The sequence below is a fragment of the Entelurus aequoreus genome, linkage group LG12 (assembly GCF_033978785.1).
Source record: "Entelurus aequoreus isolate RoL-2023_Sb linkage group LG12, RoL_Eaeq_v1.1, whole genome shotgun sequence".
NCBI classification, from domain to species: Eukaryota; Metazoa; Chordata; class Actinopteri; order Syngnathiformes; family Syngnathidae; genus Entelurus; species Entelurus aequoreus.
The window spans coordinates 1,575,374-1,592,808 of record NC_084742.1 but is presented as its reverse complement, the minus strand read 5'-3'; the positions used below and the strand labels follow the sequence as shown (position 1 = coordinate 1,592,808).

At 38.9% G+C, this 17,435-nt stretch overlaps 1 protein-coding gene across 1 annotated transcript in view; it reads left to right on the top strand.

Annotated features, from left to right (window-relative positions):
• Positions 1–17,435, top strand: part of LOC133662555 (forkhead box protein P2-like) — a 99,379-nt gene that overhangs the window by 44,873 nt on the left and 37,071 nt on the right. Inside the window, exon 7 of the mRNA XM_062066671.1 lies at positions 16,457–16,544. Within this exon, the coding sequence (XP_061922655.1) occupies positions 16,457–16,544 (88 nt within the window). The remainder of the gene's footprint in view (positions 1–16,456; positions 16,545–17,435) is intronic.

The window sequence follows — 17,435 nt, the reverse complement described above, 5'->3', positions numbered from 1 at the left end:
TGGAAAGGCCTGATAGGTTTGTGTGTGTGGAGGGCGGCGGGGAGGGAGGGGGGGGGGGGTGTCGTCAGGAAGCTAATGGCTATACGCGCACGGCCGCACACTCACCTCCATCCACAACAAAAGAGCCGCCATTGAGTTGTTGTCACGGCGAGGCGGCGGAGCGAATGAACTCTTCATGCTCCATCAACAATTTAGTTAATTAGCTCATTTGTAATTGGCCGGCTTTGTTGCCGGGATGTCAGCGAGGGGACATCAAAAAGGAAGGAAGGTGTTTGCGGCGCCGGCGATTACAGGTTATCACGCCGCCACTCAGCCACTCTTTCATTTGAATATTCTAATTACGTTTGTAATTAACTGTGAAATAACGATCTTGTGTGTGTGACTTGTTTTTTTTTTTTGATTGTTGCAACTTGTTTGGGCTTTTACAGGAAGCTCCTCCAGCTTGAGAAAGACGTCAAATGGAATATTACTCCTGAAGTAAAGGCTGAATTATGCTACGCACCTCCAAAAAAAGCTAACTACCATATTTTCCGCAACGGTACATAAGCCGCACCCACTACCTTTTAAAAGAAAAACATATTTTTACCATATATTAGCCGCACCGGATATACAGTACAGGCCAAAAGTTTGGACACACCTTCTCATTCAATGTGTTTTTTTAATTTTCATGACTATTTACTAGGGCTGCAACTAACGATTAATTTGATAATCGATTAATCTGTCGATTATTACTCCGATTAATCGATTAATAATCGGATAAAAGAGACAGACTACATTTCTATCCTTTCCAGTATTTTATTGGGGGGAAAAACAGCATACTGGCACCATATTTATTTTGATTATTGTTTCCCAGCTGTTTGTACATGTTGCAGTTTATAAATAAAGGTTTATTAAAAAAAAAATAAAAAAAAATACAAAATAATAAAAATTGCCTCCGCGCATGCGCATAGCGTAGATCCAACGAATCAATGACTAAATTAATCGCCAACTATTTTTATAATCGATTGTAATCGATTTAATCGATTAGTTGTTGCAGCCCTGCTATTTACATTGTAGATTGTCACCGAAGGCATCAAAACTAGGAATGAACACATGTGGAGTTATGTACTTCACAAAAAAAGGTGAAATAACTTAACTTAGACTTTTATTAGTAGATTGCACAGTACAGTACATATTCCGTACAATTGACCACTAAATGGTAACACCGGAATCAGTACGTCAACGTTAATCAATTCATGGAAAACATGTTTTATATTCTAGTTTCTTCAAAATAGCCACCCTTTGCTCTGATTGCTGCTTTGCACACTCTTGGCATTCTCTCGATGAGCTTCAAGCACACCTGTGAAGTGAAAACCATTCCAGGTGACTACGTCTTGAAGCTCATGGAGAGAATGCCAAGAGTGTACAAAGCAGTAATCAGAGCAAAGGGTGGTTATTTTGAAGAAACTAGAATATAAAACATGTTTTCAGTTATTTCACCTTTTTTTTGTTAAGTACATAACTCCACATGTGTTCATTCATAGTTTTGATGTGACAATCTACAATGTAAATAGTCATGAAAATAAGGAAAACGCATTGAATGAGGAGAAGGTGTGTCCAAACTTTTGGCCTGTACTGTATATGTTGTGAAATTAGTTATTTAACATAAAGATTTTGTAAATGTTTATTTACATACCATAATTGTTTCCAAACGGTGTCTTTAACACTGCAGTAAAACGGCTGATCAAACAAAACAGAAGTCATCGTCATGGATCCACTAGCTGCGGAAGCTAAACAGACTCAATAACTCCACAGTGACGTTATTTGTAGCATACAGAAAAAAACTAGAGATGTCCGATAATGGCCTTTTTGCCGATATCCGATATTCCGTTATTGTCCAACTCTTAATTACCGATTCCGATATCAACCGACACCGATATATACAGTTGTGGAATTAACACATTATTATGCCTAATTTTGTTGTGATGCATTAAACAATGTAACATGGTTTATATTGTAGCGTCCCGGAAGAGTTAGTGCTGCAAGGGGTTCTGGGTATTTGTTCTGTTGTGTTTATGTTGTGTTACGGTGCGGATGTTCTCCCGAAATGTGTTTGTCATTCTTGTCATGGGAGGAGTATATTTATAGCTAGAATTCACTGAAATTCAAGTATTTCTTATACATATATATATATATATATATATATACACTACCGTTCAAAAGTTTGGGGTCACCCAAACAATTTAGTGGAATAGCCTTCATTTCTAAGAACAAGAATAGACTGTGGAGTTTCAGATGAAAGTTCTCTTTTTCTGGCCATTTTGAGCGTTTAATTGAGCCCACAAATGTGATGCTCCAGAAACTCAATCTGCTCAAAGGAAGGTCAGTTTTGTAGCTTCTGCAACGAGCTAAAGTGTTTTCAGATGTGTGAACATGATTGCACAAGGGTTTTCTAATCATCAATTAGCCTTCTGAGCCAATGAGCAAACACATTGTACCATTAGAACACTGGAGTGATAGTTGCTGGAAATGGGCCTCTATACACCTATGTAGATATTGCACCAAAAAGCAGACATTTGCAGCTAGAATAGTCATTTACCACATTAGCAATGTATAGAGTGTATTTCTGTAAAGTTAAGACTAGTTTAAAGTTATCTTCATTGAAAAGTACAGTGCTTTTCCTTCAAAAATAAGGACATTTACATGTGACCCCAAACTTTTGAACGCTAGTGTATATATATATATATATATATATATATATATATATATATATATATATATATATATATATATATATATATATATATATATATATATATATATATATAGTACACATTAATGAAAACACAGTTCTACTAACTGTACTGTACTTGCTGCTTACTTAAAAAAAACAAAAAAAAACTTACCTTTCACTATTTGAGTAGCCTTTGTTCTGCCATTTGAGTACTGGCGAGCGATCCCTGAATCCGGGAACATATCCTTCACGGATTTGTTGAAAATATCCGCAAAATGAGAACGGGATGTTGCTTTCAGCTATCAGCATAGCCATCTTTGTCTCGGCATATGTTACACCCTCGGGTCTCCATTTTGCAAGGTGGCCCATAATACTGGGCTGTGACCGGAGCTGCGTTTCCGCCGCCTTGTGCTTCTCTGACCGTGACTACTTGCCGTAGTTTTGAAGCAATGCATGATGGGAATCTGGATCTTGTGTGTCAGTGTATTAACGTGCCGGCTGGAATTAATTAACACACGCTGAGAAATAGCTCCGTGCCTGCCTACTTTATGGGTTATAGATAAAACTATGGATAACGGAGACATATATAATAGTCTCCTTTTCAGGTGAGAGAGGACGCTAAAGGCAGTGCCTTTAAGGCACGCCCCCAATATTGTTGTCCGGCTGGAAATCGGGAGAAATTCGGGAGAATGGTTGCCCCGGGAGACTTTTGGGAGAGGCACTGAAATTAGGAAGTCTTCCGGAAAATTCGGGAGGGTTGGCAAGTATGAATAAATCATGTTCCTACCTGCACGTCCTGTCCGGAGTGGTCCGTCCGCATCCCGGGGGAACAAACCTTGCAGCAAGCTGCGACCCCCCCGCACGTGACACAGAGCACCGACCCACCCACAAGTGTACGCGGCTAACGCGGCTCCGTCTTTTAGCGCCACAGAGAGCTCGTCGGGGGCTCGCCAGCCGCCAAAAAAAAAGAACACAGAGGAGCGATTAGAAACGCCGACGGTGACACGCTTCCTCGGCACAACAAAAGACGACTAAACGCCGCCGCTGTCACACCCGTAACCCACACCCAGCTCGCGACACGGAAACTGTCATCTGAATCTTGACGCCCGCTTTATGTAACCCTGTTTTTAAAAAACGCCGCTTGTGTTGTGGCATCTCTGGGAAAAACATGAAAGGACTTTGTGTGTGTGTTCGTGTGTGTGTGTGTGTGTGTGTGTGTGTGTGACACCGACAATCACCGCTTCGAGGCATGCCACCGAGCAGCCATCTTTGTTCCGGATGACGAGCCCGCCTCCTTTGTTGGCGTCTGTTTTCATGTGCAGCCTGTACCAAACCAGCCTCTGACTCCAGCGCTTCTGTTTTGTCGCAACCTTTCAACTTCCCGCCTTCCGCTTCTCCCGCTCGCATCACTTTGCAAGCTTAGTTGGGCCTCTGACCTGTCGGGGGGTTTTTTTGTTTTGTTTTTTACTCCCAAATAACCCGCTAAGCTACCTCCGCGATATCCGGTGAGCATACATGCTATAGGATGTCTCCCGTACTGATGTATGATAATCCTGCAGCAGCTTGCCTCCTCATGCGTGAAGGCCTCCACCTGCATAAACGCATCCAAGTCAAAAAGTGACTCGCTTCAATCCAATGGAGTTCATCGTGCGTAAAAATGCAGCTTGTTAGCTTTTCTGGCTCTTTTTCCCCCCAATAAACACTCACACTTGTGCTTCGTATCGATGCGATTTATGGCTCTTGGAAGGGAGCCGGATCTTGAAGAGCTGTTCAAAAGACTGGCTTATAGTTGTTGTTGTTTTGTTTTTTTTACAATCACTACACTGCAAAAAGTCAGTGTTCAAAAACAAGAAAAATAATTTAAAAATGAGGGGTATTTTATTTGAACTAAGCAAAATTATCTGCCAATAGAACAAGAAAATTCGGCTTGTCAAGACTTTCCAAAACAAGTCAAATAAAGCTGCAAGCAGCGATGGACGGGACCGACTTTGAGGGCTCATAAAATACAAACCGGAGCAGTAATTAAAACTCTTTCATCAACTTTTAATCAGAAGGGTTCAATCTCTCTCCTGTGCTAGTTTGAAGCCGACACGACAAACGCGCTCAGAGGAGATAATGTTTGAAAAAAGGTGACTGTTTTTACACAACTTTTGTTTTGAAGGGGGAATTGCAAACTTCCTGTTGATTTTTGCTGGGGGTTGTCAGTGTATGGAATATAGGTCTAAGCATACTTGCCAACCTTGAGACCTCCAATATCGGGAGGTGGGGGGTTGGGGGGGGGGCGTGGTTGGGGGGCGTGGTTATTTACCGCTAGAATTCACCAACTCGAGTATTTCATATATATTTCATATATATATATATATATATATATATATATATATATATATATATATATATATATACACACACATATATATTTATATATATATATATATATATATATATATATATATATATATATATATATATATATATATATATATATATATATATATATATATATATATATATATGTATGTATATATATACATGTATGAAATACTTGACTTTCAGTGAATTCTAGCTATATATATATATATTTATTTTATTTACATAAAAGAAATACTTGAATTATCTATCCATTAAATGGCAGTATTGTCCTGTTTAACTTCTCTGTTCATGACTGAGAAATCATTTCGGCCACTGTGTTCAATGGAGAAGTATGTTCTACATATTTACAGGCAACATCCACCTTCCCCTTCGAACTGTCCTGGATGAACTGAAATTCTTGTTTCCATTCGTTTTGGAACTTGCAAGTGTATTTATATTGTGGGAAAGTGGACGTGAGAATAGGCTGTCCCCACTCAGTCTCAGGTCCGCATTGAGCTGGAGGGGGCGTGGCCTCCAGCTCCGGCTGAATACCGGGAGTTTGTCGGGAGAGGCGCTGAATAACGGGATTCTCCCGCTAAAAACAGGAAGGTTGGCAAGTATGGGTCTAAGTGAGACCTACATAGAGGTTTTTGTTTCATGTCTCTACGACATTCCTACTGGGAGTTACAGGCAGTTTTGTCTGTGTTTTCTTCCTAGGGGGCGCTAGAGCGCAATTCTGAGTTTTGGGGTTTGGTTTTTTGATTACATCGCAATTTTCGCCAGTCCTGATGTGTGTGTCCAATTTGGTGACATTTTGAAGCATTTTAAGGGGGTCAAATTACAGCTCAAAGAGGCGGCGGTATAATAATAAAACGCTAGAAATACAATAGGGTCCTCTGTCCCAAAGGGACTCTGTCCCTAATTAGCTAACCTCAATGAACCCAAAAATACCTTAAAATAAGTATATTCTCACTAATAACAAGTGCACTTTTCTTGGTAGAAAAAAAAAGAGACCTTTTTGCTCAATATGTTGAAAAATATTCTTAGATTAAGTAAATGCTAGTGCCATTATCTTGACATAATGATATGCGCTCGGCATTACATTTCTTGAAACCAGCAAACTTATACTAAAAACTAATTTATTGTTCTTAATGGAAAGGCAACAAGGCAAGCGCTTGTTACTCTCGGGGTCTCCTAGCCGCTCAGGCAAATCATATGGTCTTGAAATGCATTTTTCCATGGATAACATGACATCATCGCGCCAAGTGCGTGCTCTTTCAGTCAATTAGTGCGCATATATACAGCCCGGCCCCCGGCCAAACATTTTTTAATTGTAATTTTGAGGAATTTATATGAATGTGCATGAACTATTTCTGTTCAAAATTGTTAGAAATGTTAAATGTTTAAATATTAACTGTCAGTTTACTGTACTGTGCCAACTGTACTATAATATGAGTATTTTTAATTGAACATAAAACAGCAAAGTCCATTTGGCTGTCATCTGTTTTTAATTATGAGACACAATTGTGTCAAAATCATGATTTTTTTTTTTCATGCTTGAAATAAGAAATGATTACTTTAAAAAAGTAGTTTTATACTTGTGAGTGTTGATGACACAACAGTTGATATTCTAGTTTCAAGCATGTTTTACTCAATATAGCTCATCAAATCTCAGCAACAAGCTGTAATATCTTACTGACATCATTTAGGACCAAAACGCTTAAAACAAGTAAAACCCTCTCACATAAAATCTGCTTAGTGAGAAGAATGATCTTATCAGACATAAAATAAGCAAATATCACCATTATTTGAGATATTTCATCTTTCTTAGATTTCAGTTTTTGCAGTGTAGTATCAGTTATACCAGGGGTGTCAAACGTACGGCCCGAGGACCGGATCAGGCGCGCGAACAGGTTTTATCCGGCCCGCGGGACGAGTTTGCCAAGTATAAAAATGAACCTGAAATTTTTGAATGAAAGAAACCGCTGTTCTAAATGTGTCCACTGGATGTCGCAATAGCAATTCTTTGTATCTTTGTAGATGATGATACAAATGTACAAAATAAAGCAGATGATGTTAGTACACTAGTCGAGGAAAATGATCAAACTACATAAATAACATCCTGTAATTTGATTTTGATATAATCTTTTTATATTGATGGATTGGAAATGAACACCAATGAGTTGACGGATGAGTGTTGGCCCTGCGATCAGGTGGCGACTTGTCCAGGGTGTACCCCCGCCTTCCGCCCGATTGTAGCTGAGATAGGCTGCGGCACCCCCCGCCTCCCCAAAAGGGATAAGCGGTAGAAAATGGATGGATGGACTAATGTTGTAACACATGGCTTGGCATTGTCTTGCTGAAATAAGCAGGGGCGTCCATGGTAACGTTGCTTGGATGGCAACATATGTTGCTCCAAAAGTTGTATGTACCTTTCAGCATTAATGGTGCCTTCACAGATGTGTAAGTTACCCATGTCTTGGCCACTAATACACCCCCATACCATCACACATGCTGCCTTTTACACTTTGCCCCTATAACAGTCCAGATGGTTCTTTTCCTCTTTGGTCCGGAGGACACGACGTTACCAATTCATTAAAAAGTGTTCTTATTTTGACAGTTTTGGAAAATATTTTCATCAAGTGTACCGCGGTAGCACTTTATTGACTTTATTTATTACCAATTTATTTAAAAAAAAAATAATTATTTTTTCTTTTGGCACATTTTTGAATGAAAAGTGTCCTAAGAAAGCACTTTATTAACTGTATTTATCACTTTTAATTCCAATTTATTGAAATGTCTTATTTTCAATATTTTGACCATTTTTTAAATCAAAAGTCCTCCGAGGTACCACTTTAATCACCTTATTTGTTAACAATTGATTAAAATGTTGTATTATTTTCACCATTTTGGCAAAGATTTTCATCAATAGTGTCCCTATGGTACCACTTTATTGACTTTTTATTTATTACTTTATCATCAATTTATTAAAATATATAATTATTTTCAAATTTTTGGTGAATATTTTAATCGAAAGTGCTCTGACTTACCACTTTATTAACTTTATCACTTTATTTATTACCAATGTATTAAAATATATGATTATTTTCACATTTAGTGTCCCATTGTACCACTTTATAGACTTTTTATTCATCAGGTTATTACCAATTTATTAAACTGTATCATTATTTTCAAAATGCTTGCGAATATTTTCATCAAAAGTACCTCATTATTAACTTTATTTATCACTTTATTACCGTTGTATTATTATTTTTAAAAAATTGACGAAGATTTTTTCTCAAAAGTGTCCCAAGATACCACTTTATTGACTTGATTTATTGAAATCTATTCTTAGTATAAACATTTTGGCAAATATTTCAATCAAAAGTGTCCGGAGGTACCACTTTATCTAATTGATTTTTTTTTTATCAGTTTATTAAAATGTATTACTATTTTCAAAATATTAACACTACCTTTATTTATTACCAATTCAGTAAAACTCATTCTTATTTTCACAATTTTGGAAAATATTTTCATCAAGTGTACCGCGGTAGCACTTTATTGACTTCATTTATTACCAATTTATTCAAATGTATATTTTAATTTTTTTTTTATTTTGGCAAATATTTGAATCAAAAGTGTCCTAAGAAAGCACTTTATTAACTGTATTTATCACTTTTAATTCCAATTTATTGAAATGTCTTATTTTCAATATTTTGACAATTTTTTAAATCAAAAGTGCTCCGAGTTACCACTTTAATCAACTGTATCATTATTTTCAAAATGCATGGGAATATTTTCATCAAAAGTACCTCATTATTAACTTTATTTATCACTTTATAACCGATGCAATTATTATTTTTTTAATTTTGACGAAGATTTTTTCTCAAAAGTGTCCCAAGATACCACTTTATTGACTTTATTTATTGAAATATATTCTCAGTATAAACATTTTGGCAAATATTTCAATCAAAAGTGTCCGGAGGTACCACTTTATCTAATTGATTTTTTTTTTTACCAGTTCATTAAAATGTATTACTATTTTCAAAATGTTAACACTACCTTTATTTATTACCAATTCATTAAAACTTGTTATTATTTTCACAATTTTGGAAAATATTTTCATCAAGTGTACCGCGGTAGCACTTAATTTATTACCAATTTATTAAAATTTCTATTTTTTTAATTTTTAATTTTGGCAATTATTTGAATCAAAAGTGTCCTAAGAAAGCACTTTATTAACTGTATTTATCACTTTTAATTCCAATTTATTGAAATGTCTTATTTTCAATATTTTGACAATTTTTTCAAACAAAAGTGCTCCGAGTTACCACTTTAATCACCTTATTTGTTAACAATTTATTAAACTGTTGTATTATTTTCACAATTTTGGCAAAGATTTTCATCAATAGTGTCCCCATGGTACCACTTTATTGACTTTTTATTTATTACTTTATCATCAATTTATTCAAATATATTATTCTTTTCAAATTTTTGGCGAATATTTTAATCAAAAGTGCACTGACGTACCACTTTATTAACTTTATCACTTTATTTATTACCAATTTATTAAAATATATGATTATTTTCACATTTAACGTCCCATTGTTCCACTTTATTGACTCTTTATTCATCAGGTTATTACCAATGTATCATTATTTTCAAAATGCTTGCGAATATTTTCATCAAAAGTACCTCTTTTTAATAACTTTATCACTTTATTCCTCACCAATTCACACAAACGTATGATCATTAACCCTTACCCGCGAATACACACTGTATATTTGGAGGGCCCAATCCGAAAATAAGGTAGAAGTGACATGTTTGTAAACAACGACATCTCACTCCAACTTTTTGTCGACGAATAAGGTGCGTCCTTTTTAATGATTTGAAAAAAAATATATAATATTCGTGTCTGCCACCTTCTTCCTCCTCCTCTTCCTCGGTCTTGTGGAATTATTAATGCACAGTAGGACACGCTGCCATTTGAATATTTCATAAACGCATGTAGTAATCTCCCTGTAATCGCCTCGCTAACTGGCCGCCAGCAGAAGGTGTGTGTGTGTGTGTGTGTGTGTGTGTGTGTGTGTGTGTGTGTGTGTGTGTGTGTGTGTGTGCAGGAAGACACTGCAGACACAACCCAAAAAAAAACCCCACACAACCCGCCCAAAAAAAGCCCCCCTCTTCCCTCCTCTCCTCCTGCATCCTTTGCAGCGTCCTCCTCCCTCGCTCAAGCAGCTGTAATTCCTGACACGCGCCATACATCAAGTGCATAAGATAGCATTATGGGCAGTGGAATGAAAAGGGTATTTGCAACATTAGTTCCCCTCATCCTGCGAGGGACGTGATTAAATGATTAATGAAAGGCCCGGCCTGCATCCTGAAACAGCAATTAGGCATGCGGGTGCAGGAGTACTCCCTCATGCGTCCTTTTATTCCCCCCCTCGAATGCCAGCTTACTGGCGTGAAGTGATAGCCAGGCACTATTTGTGCCTAAATGATCACTCTGCAAGCTAACCTATAATTAGTGCGCGTAATAAAGTGGCGGCTTTGGCATTTCCCGAGCATCCCGACTCAAAGCCGCCTTTGTGAGTTTGTCACCGATGATCATTGGGGTAGCGGCTCATTACTGTACAACACTTCAAACCCCCTTTTTATTGGGGTGCCATATTTGCACGCGTGGGGATTAAAGGTCTGTCGTGATGGCGCTTTTGTCTTCTACAATGGCGACAAAACCCCCTCATTGACTGTCCGGGCTGTCTGGTGTGTCTCTTTCCTCTAATGAGGCAAGTTGGAGGAGATGCTTTTGTGTGTCAAAATGTTGCCCGGTGTTAAATTGTGCGCATTGTTTTGCCATTGCGCTGAGCTAGCTCCTTTTTTAGCCGTCTAGGAAGCTATTGTCATGTTAAACACGGGCGCCACACGCCGCCATGTTGCTTCTAATTAGCTGGTTTCTCAGCGGAACAATGCCCAAAGATAACTCCCCCGACTATGACACCGGGAGTGGAACCGTAATAATCACGCTTTGGGACCAACCGCGGTTTGGGAGGAGGAGGTTATCATCTCGAATATTTCTGTTCCAAAATGTGTCATTGTGGCACAAGAAATAGAGCAAAAACAAATGTCCACTGCAGTGGACGCTGGTTCTAGGAAGGATAAGCTCCTCCTCCAGCGTCCTCTGCAGTGGACATTTGTGTTTCGCTTAATAAGGTCATGTTTTTCCCGAAATGTGTAATTTTGACAAAAGAACTAGAGCAAATGTCCACTGCAGAGGACGCTGGAGGAGTAAGAGGTTATCTTCCCTAGAACCAGTGTCCACTGTAGTGGACATTTGTGTTTGTCATGATTAGGTTATTTTACCCGAAATGGGTAATTCTGACAAAATAAATAGAGTTAAAACAAATGTCCACTGCAGAGGACGATAGAGGAGGAGGTTATCCTCCCTAGAACCAGCGTCCACTGTAGTGGACATTTGTGTTTCACTGAAGTCTATTTTTTCCTGAAATGTGTAATTCTGACAAAAGAATTAGAGCAAATGTCCACTGCAGAGGACGCTGGAGGAGTAAGAGGTTATCTTCCCTAGAACCAGCGTCCACTGTAGTGGACATTTGTGTTTGTCATAATAGGGTTATTTTACCCAAAATGGGTAATTCTGACAAAATAAATAGAGTTAAAACAAATGTCCACTGCAGGGGACGATAGAGGAGGAGGTTATCCTCCCTAGAACCAGCGTCCACTGCAGTGGACATTTGTGTTTTGCATAATAAGGTAATTTTTAGTAGTGGACATTTATTTTTGCTACTTTTAGTTGTCAGAGTTACACATTTTGGAAACAAATGCCCTGTTACATAAAACACAAATACTACAATACTCTGTACACACAATACAATAACACTACAAAGGAGCAATGACACATGTCCACTGCAGGGGACACTTGTTTGCTGGAGGTTAAACTCCTCTTCCAGCGTCCACTGTAGTGGACATTTGTGTTTCCCTGTAGGCTATTTTTTTCCTGAAATGTGTAATTCTGACAGAAGAAATAGAGCAAAAACAAATGTCCACCGCCAGAAAAGGTGGTTATGCTCCATAGAACCAGTGTCCACTCTAGTGGATGTTTGTGTTTTACATAATAAGGTTATTTTTTCCCTGAAGTGTGTAATTCTCACAAAAGTAATGTCCACTACAGAGAACACTGGAGGAGAAACTCATCCTCCCTAGAACTTGCGTCGACTGTAGTGGACGTTTGTGTTTCACATATTGAGGGTATTTTTCCCCAAAATGTGTAATTTTGACAAAAGAAATAAAGTTAAAACCAATGTCCACTGCAGAGGACGCTTGATGAGAAGGTTATCCTCCCGAGAACAAGCGTCCACTGTAGTGGACGTTTGTGTTTCACATATTAAGGCTATTTTTCCCCGAAATGTGTAATTTTGACAAAAGTAATGTCCACTGCAGAGGACACTGGAGAAGGTTCCTCAAACCAGCGTCCACTGTAGTGGACATTTCTTTTTGCTAGTTTTAATTGTCAAAGTTACACATTTTGGTTTAAAAAAAAAATCCCTGTTATACAAAAAACAAATACTACAATACCACTACAAATGACGAACGTCCACTGTAGGGGACGCTTGTTTGCTGGAGGTCAAACTCCTCCTCCAGCGTCCACTGCAGTGGACATTTGTGTCACACATACCAAGGCGATTTTCCCTGAAATGTGTCATTCTTACAAAAACAAATGAATGTCCACTGCAGAGGACGCTGGAGGAGAAGGCGGTTGTCCTCGCTCCAACCAGCGTCCTCTACAGTGGACATTTATCTGTGCTCTACTTGTTTTTGTCAGAGTTACACATTTAAAATCCCTGTGATGCCAAACACAAATGTCCACTACAGTGGACGCTGGTTCTAGGGAAGATAACCTTTTACTGCTCCAGCGTCCTCTGCAGTGGACATTTGCTCTAATTCTTTTGTCAGAATTACACATTTCGGTAAAAAATTACCTTGTTAAGCGAAACACAAATGTCCACTACAGTGGACACTGGTTCTAGGAAGGATAACCTCCTCCTCCAGTGTCCTCTGCAGTGGACATTAGTTGTTGCTCTATTTCTTTTGTCAGAAATACACACTTCAGGAAAAAATATCCTTCAGTGAAAAACAAATGTCCACTACAGTGGACGCTGGTTCTAGGGAAGATAACCTCTTACTACTCCAGCGTCCTCTGCAGTGGACATTTGCTCTAGTTCTTTAGTCAAAATTACACATTTCGGTAAAAAATTGCCTTATTATGCGAAACACAAATGTCCACTACAGTGGACACTGGTTCTCAGGAGGATAACCTTCTCCCCCAGCGTCCACTGAAGTGGACATTTGTTTTAACTCTATTTATTTTGTGAGAATTCCACATTTCGGGTAAAATAACCTTATTATGAGAAACACAAATGTCCACTACAGTGGACGCTGGTTCTAGGGAAGATAACCTCCTTCTCCCCCAGCGTCCACTGCAGTGGACATTTAATCTAATTCGTTGTCAAAATTACACATTTCGGTAAAAAATTACCTTGTTAAGCAAACACAAATGTCCACTACAGTGGACACTGGTTCTAGGAAGGATAACCTCCTCCTCCAGTGTCCTCTGCAGTGGACATTAGTTGTTGCTCTATTTCTTTTGTCAGAAATACACACTTCAGGAAAAAATATCCTTCAGTGAAACACAAATGTCCACTACAGTGGACGCTGGTTCTAGGGAAGATCAATCAATCAATGTTTATTTATATAGCCCTAAATCACAAGTGTCTCAAAGCCAGCTTCCTCTGCAGTGGACTTTTGCTCTAGTTCTTTTGTCAAAATTACACATTTCGGTAAAAATGGCCTTATTATGCGAAACACAAATGTCCACTACAGTGGACACTGGTTCTCAGGAGGATAACCTTCTCCCCCAGCGTCCACTGAAGTGGACATTTGTTTTAACTCTATTTATTTTGTGAGAATTCCACATTTCGGGTAAAATAACCTTATTATGAGAAACACAAATGTCCATTACAGAGGACGCTTGAGGAGGAGGAGGTTATCCTCTAGTCCTCTGCAGTGGACATTTGCTCTAGTTCTTTTGTCAAAATTACACATTTTGGTAAAAAATTGCCTTATTATGCGAAACACAAATGTCCACTACAGTGGACGCTGGTTCTCAGGAGGATAACCTTCTCCCCCAGCGTCCACTGCAGTGGACATTTCTTTTAACTCTATTTATTTTGTGAGAATTACACATTTCGGGTAAAATAACCTTATTATGAGAAACACAAATGTCCATTACAGAGGACGCTTGAGGAGGAGGAGGTTATCCTCTTGTCCTCTGCAGTGGACATTTGCTCTAGTTCTTTTGTCAAAATTCCACATTTCGGTAAAAAATTGCCTTATTATGCGAAACACAAATGTCCACTACAGTGGACGCTGGTTCTCAGGAGGATAACCTTCTCCCCCAGCGTCCACTGCAGTGGACATTTGTTTTAACTCTGTTTATTTTGTGAGAATTACACATTTCGGGTAAAATAACTTTATTATGAGAAACACAAATGTCCACTACAGTGGACGCTGGTTCTTGGGAAGATAACCTCTTACTACTCCAGCGTCCTCTGCAGTGGACATTTGCTCCAGTTCTTTTGTCAAAATTACCCATTTCGGTAAAAAATGGCCTTATTATGCGAAACACAAATGTCCACTACAGTGGACACTGGTTCTCAGGAGGATAACCTTCTCCCCCAGCGTCCACTGCAGTGGACATTTCTTTTAACTCTATTTATTTTGTGAGAATTACACATTTCGGGTAAAATAACCTCATTATGAGAAACACAAATGTCCATTACAGAGGACGCTTGAGGAGGAGGAGGTTATCCTCTAGTCCTCTGCAGTGGACATTTGCTCTAGTTCTTTTGTCAAAATTACACATTTTGGTAAAAAAATTGCCTTATTATGCGAAACACAAATGTCCACTACAGTGGACGCTGGTTCTCAAGGGATAACCTTCTCCCCCAGCGTCCACTGCAGTGGACATTTCTTTTAACTCTATTTATTTTGTGAGAATTACACATTTCGAGTAAAATAACCTTATTATGAGAAACACAAATGTCCACTACAGTGGACGCTGGTTCTAGGGAAGATAACCTCTTACTACTCCAGCGTCCTCTGCAGTGGACATTTGCTCTGGTTCTTTTGTCAAAATTACACATTTCGGTAAAACATTGCCTTATTATGCGAAACACAAATGTCCTATACAGTGGACACTGGTTCTCAGGAGGATAACCTTCTCCCCCAGCGTCCACTAAAGTGGACATTTGTTTTAACTCTATTTATTTTGTGAGAATTACACATTTCGGGTAAAATAACCTTATTATGAGAAACACAAATGTCCACTACAGTGGACGCTGGTTCTTGGGAAGATAACCTCTTACTACTCCAGCGTCCTCTGCAGTGGACATTTGCTCCAGTTCTTTTGTCAAAATTACACATTTTGGTAAAAAATTGCCTTATTATGCGAAACACAAATGTCCACTACAGTGGACGCTGGTTCTCAGGAGGATAACCTTCTCCCCCAGCGTCCACTGAAGTGGACATTTGTTTTAACTCTGTTTATTTTGTGAGAATTACACATTTCGGGTAAAATAACCTCATTATGAGAAACACAAATGTCCATTACAGAGGACGCTTGAGGAGGAGGAGGTTATCCTCTAGTCCTCTGCAGTGGACATTTGCTCTAGTTCTTTTGTCAAAATTACACATTTTGGTAAAAAATTGCCTTATTATGCGAAACACAAATGTCCACTACAGTGGACGCTGGTTCTCAGGAGGATAACCTTCTCCCCCAGCGTCCACTGCAGTGGACATTTCTTTTAACTCTGTTTATTTTGTGAGAATTACACATTTCGGGTAAAATAACCTTATTATGAGAAACACAAATGTCCACTACAGTGGACGCTGGTTCTTGGGAAGATAACCTCTTACTCCTCCAGCGTCCTCTGCAGTGGACATTTGCTCCAGTTCTTTTGTCAAAATTACACATTTCGGTAATAAAATTACCTTATTAAGGGAAACACAAATGTCCACTACAGTGGACGCTGGTTTTCGGGTGGATAACTTTTGCTTGAGGAGGAGGAGGTTATCCTCTCGTCCTCTGTAGTGGACATGTGTTGCTCTGCATCTTTTGTCACACATGAAAAAAGGCCGTGTTATGCAAAACCCAAATGTCCACTTCAGAGGACAATAGAGGACGGGGTTGCTTCTTTTCAGGTGTAAAATCTCCATTTTTGTCTTTTTTTTTTTCCAAATCTTCCTGTTATGCAAAACCCAAACGTCCACTTCAGAGGACGTTGGTTGCCCCCAATATTTGCTGACTGCGTGTACTTGCAGGCACCTCAACAACGAGCACGCCCTGGATGACCGCAGCACAGCCCAGTGTCGGGTCCAGATGCAGGTGGTCCAGCAGCTGGAAATCCAAGTAAGTGTCTCCACCTTTTCGCCGACCGACTCGCCAAAAAGAAAAAGGAGTCCGAGGCGGATCCGACAAAGCCGGCAAACAAAAGGATCCTCAGGCCTGACAGCCAAAGCCATTACGGCTCTTTTAATTGAATTAAGCGTGCGCTTTATTTTCCCCGGCTTTCTCGTTCCAATTAAGAGCGAGCGCGCCTCTCCCTGCCTGCCGTGTTAATTAACTGCACTTTGCACCTGAAGAAAGCTCAAAAGGAGGGAACTATTTTCAGTAGGTGGAGCGTGACCTTATTAAGAAGTCACGCTGGCGAGATAATGAGAGCACTGATTGAGCGACGTTACTGCTCGGCGACATGTGCTCAGAAACAAATATTCCGACAGTATGTACGTTATGTACAGCCCTCACATTCCAGTAAGCCTTTTTATGCAAATTAAGAGTGGACTAGTCAGTGTAGTCATGGCTACCAACTCCCGGTACTTGGGAATCGTTACCGGTACCCATTTTTTTGTTAGTAGATATTCATTGTTTTTGATGGTAAAATCTATTTTTTTAATGCAACATTTGTTTTATTATCACATTTTATTATGACATTAAGTTGCAAGTCCAATCATTAGATGTCAGAGTTACACATTTTGGAAACAAAATCCCTGTTACACAAAACACAAACACAAACCCCGTTTCCATATGAGTTGAGAAATGGTGTTAGATGTAAATATAAACGGAATACAATGATTTGCAAATCCTTTTCAAGCCATATTCAGTTGAATATGCTACAAAGACAACATATTTCATGTTCAAACTCATAAACTTTATTTTTTTTTTGCAAAAAATAATTAACTTAGAATTTCATGGCTGCAACACGTGCCAAAGTAGTTGGGAAAGGGCATGTTCACCACTGTG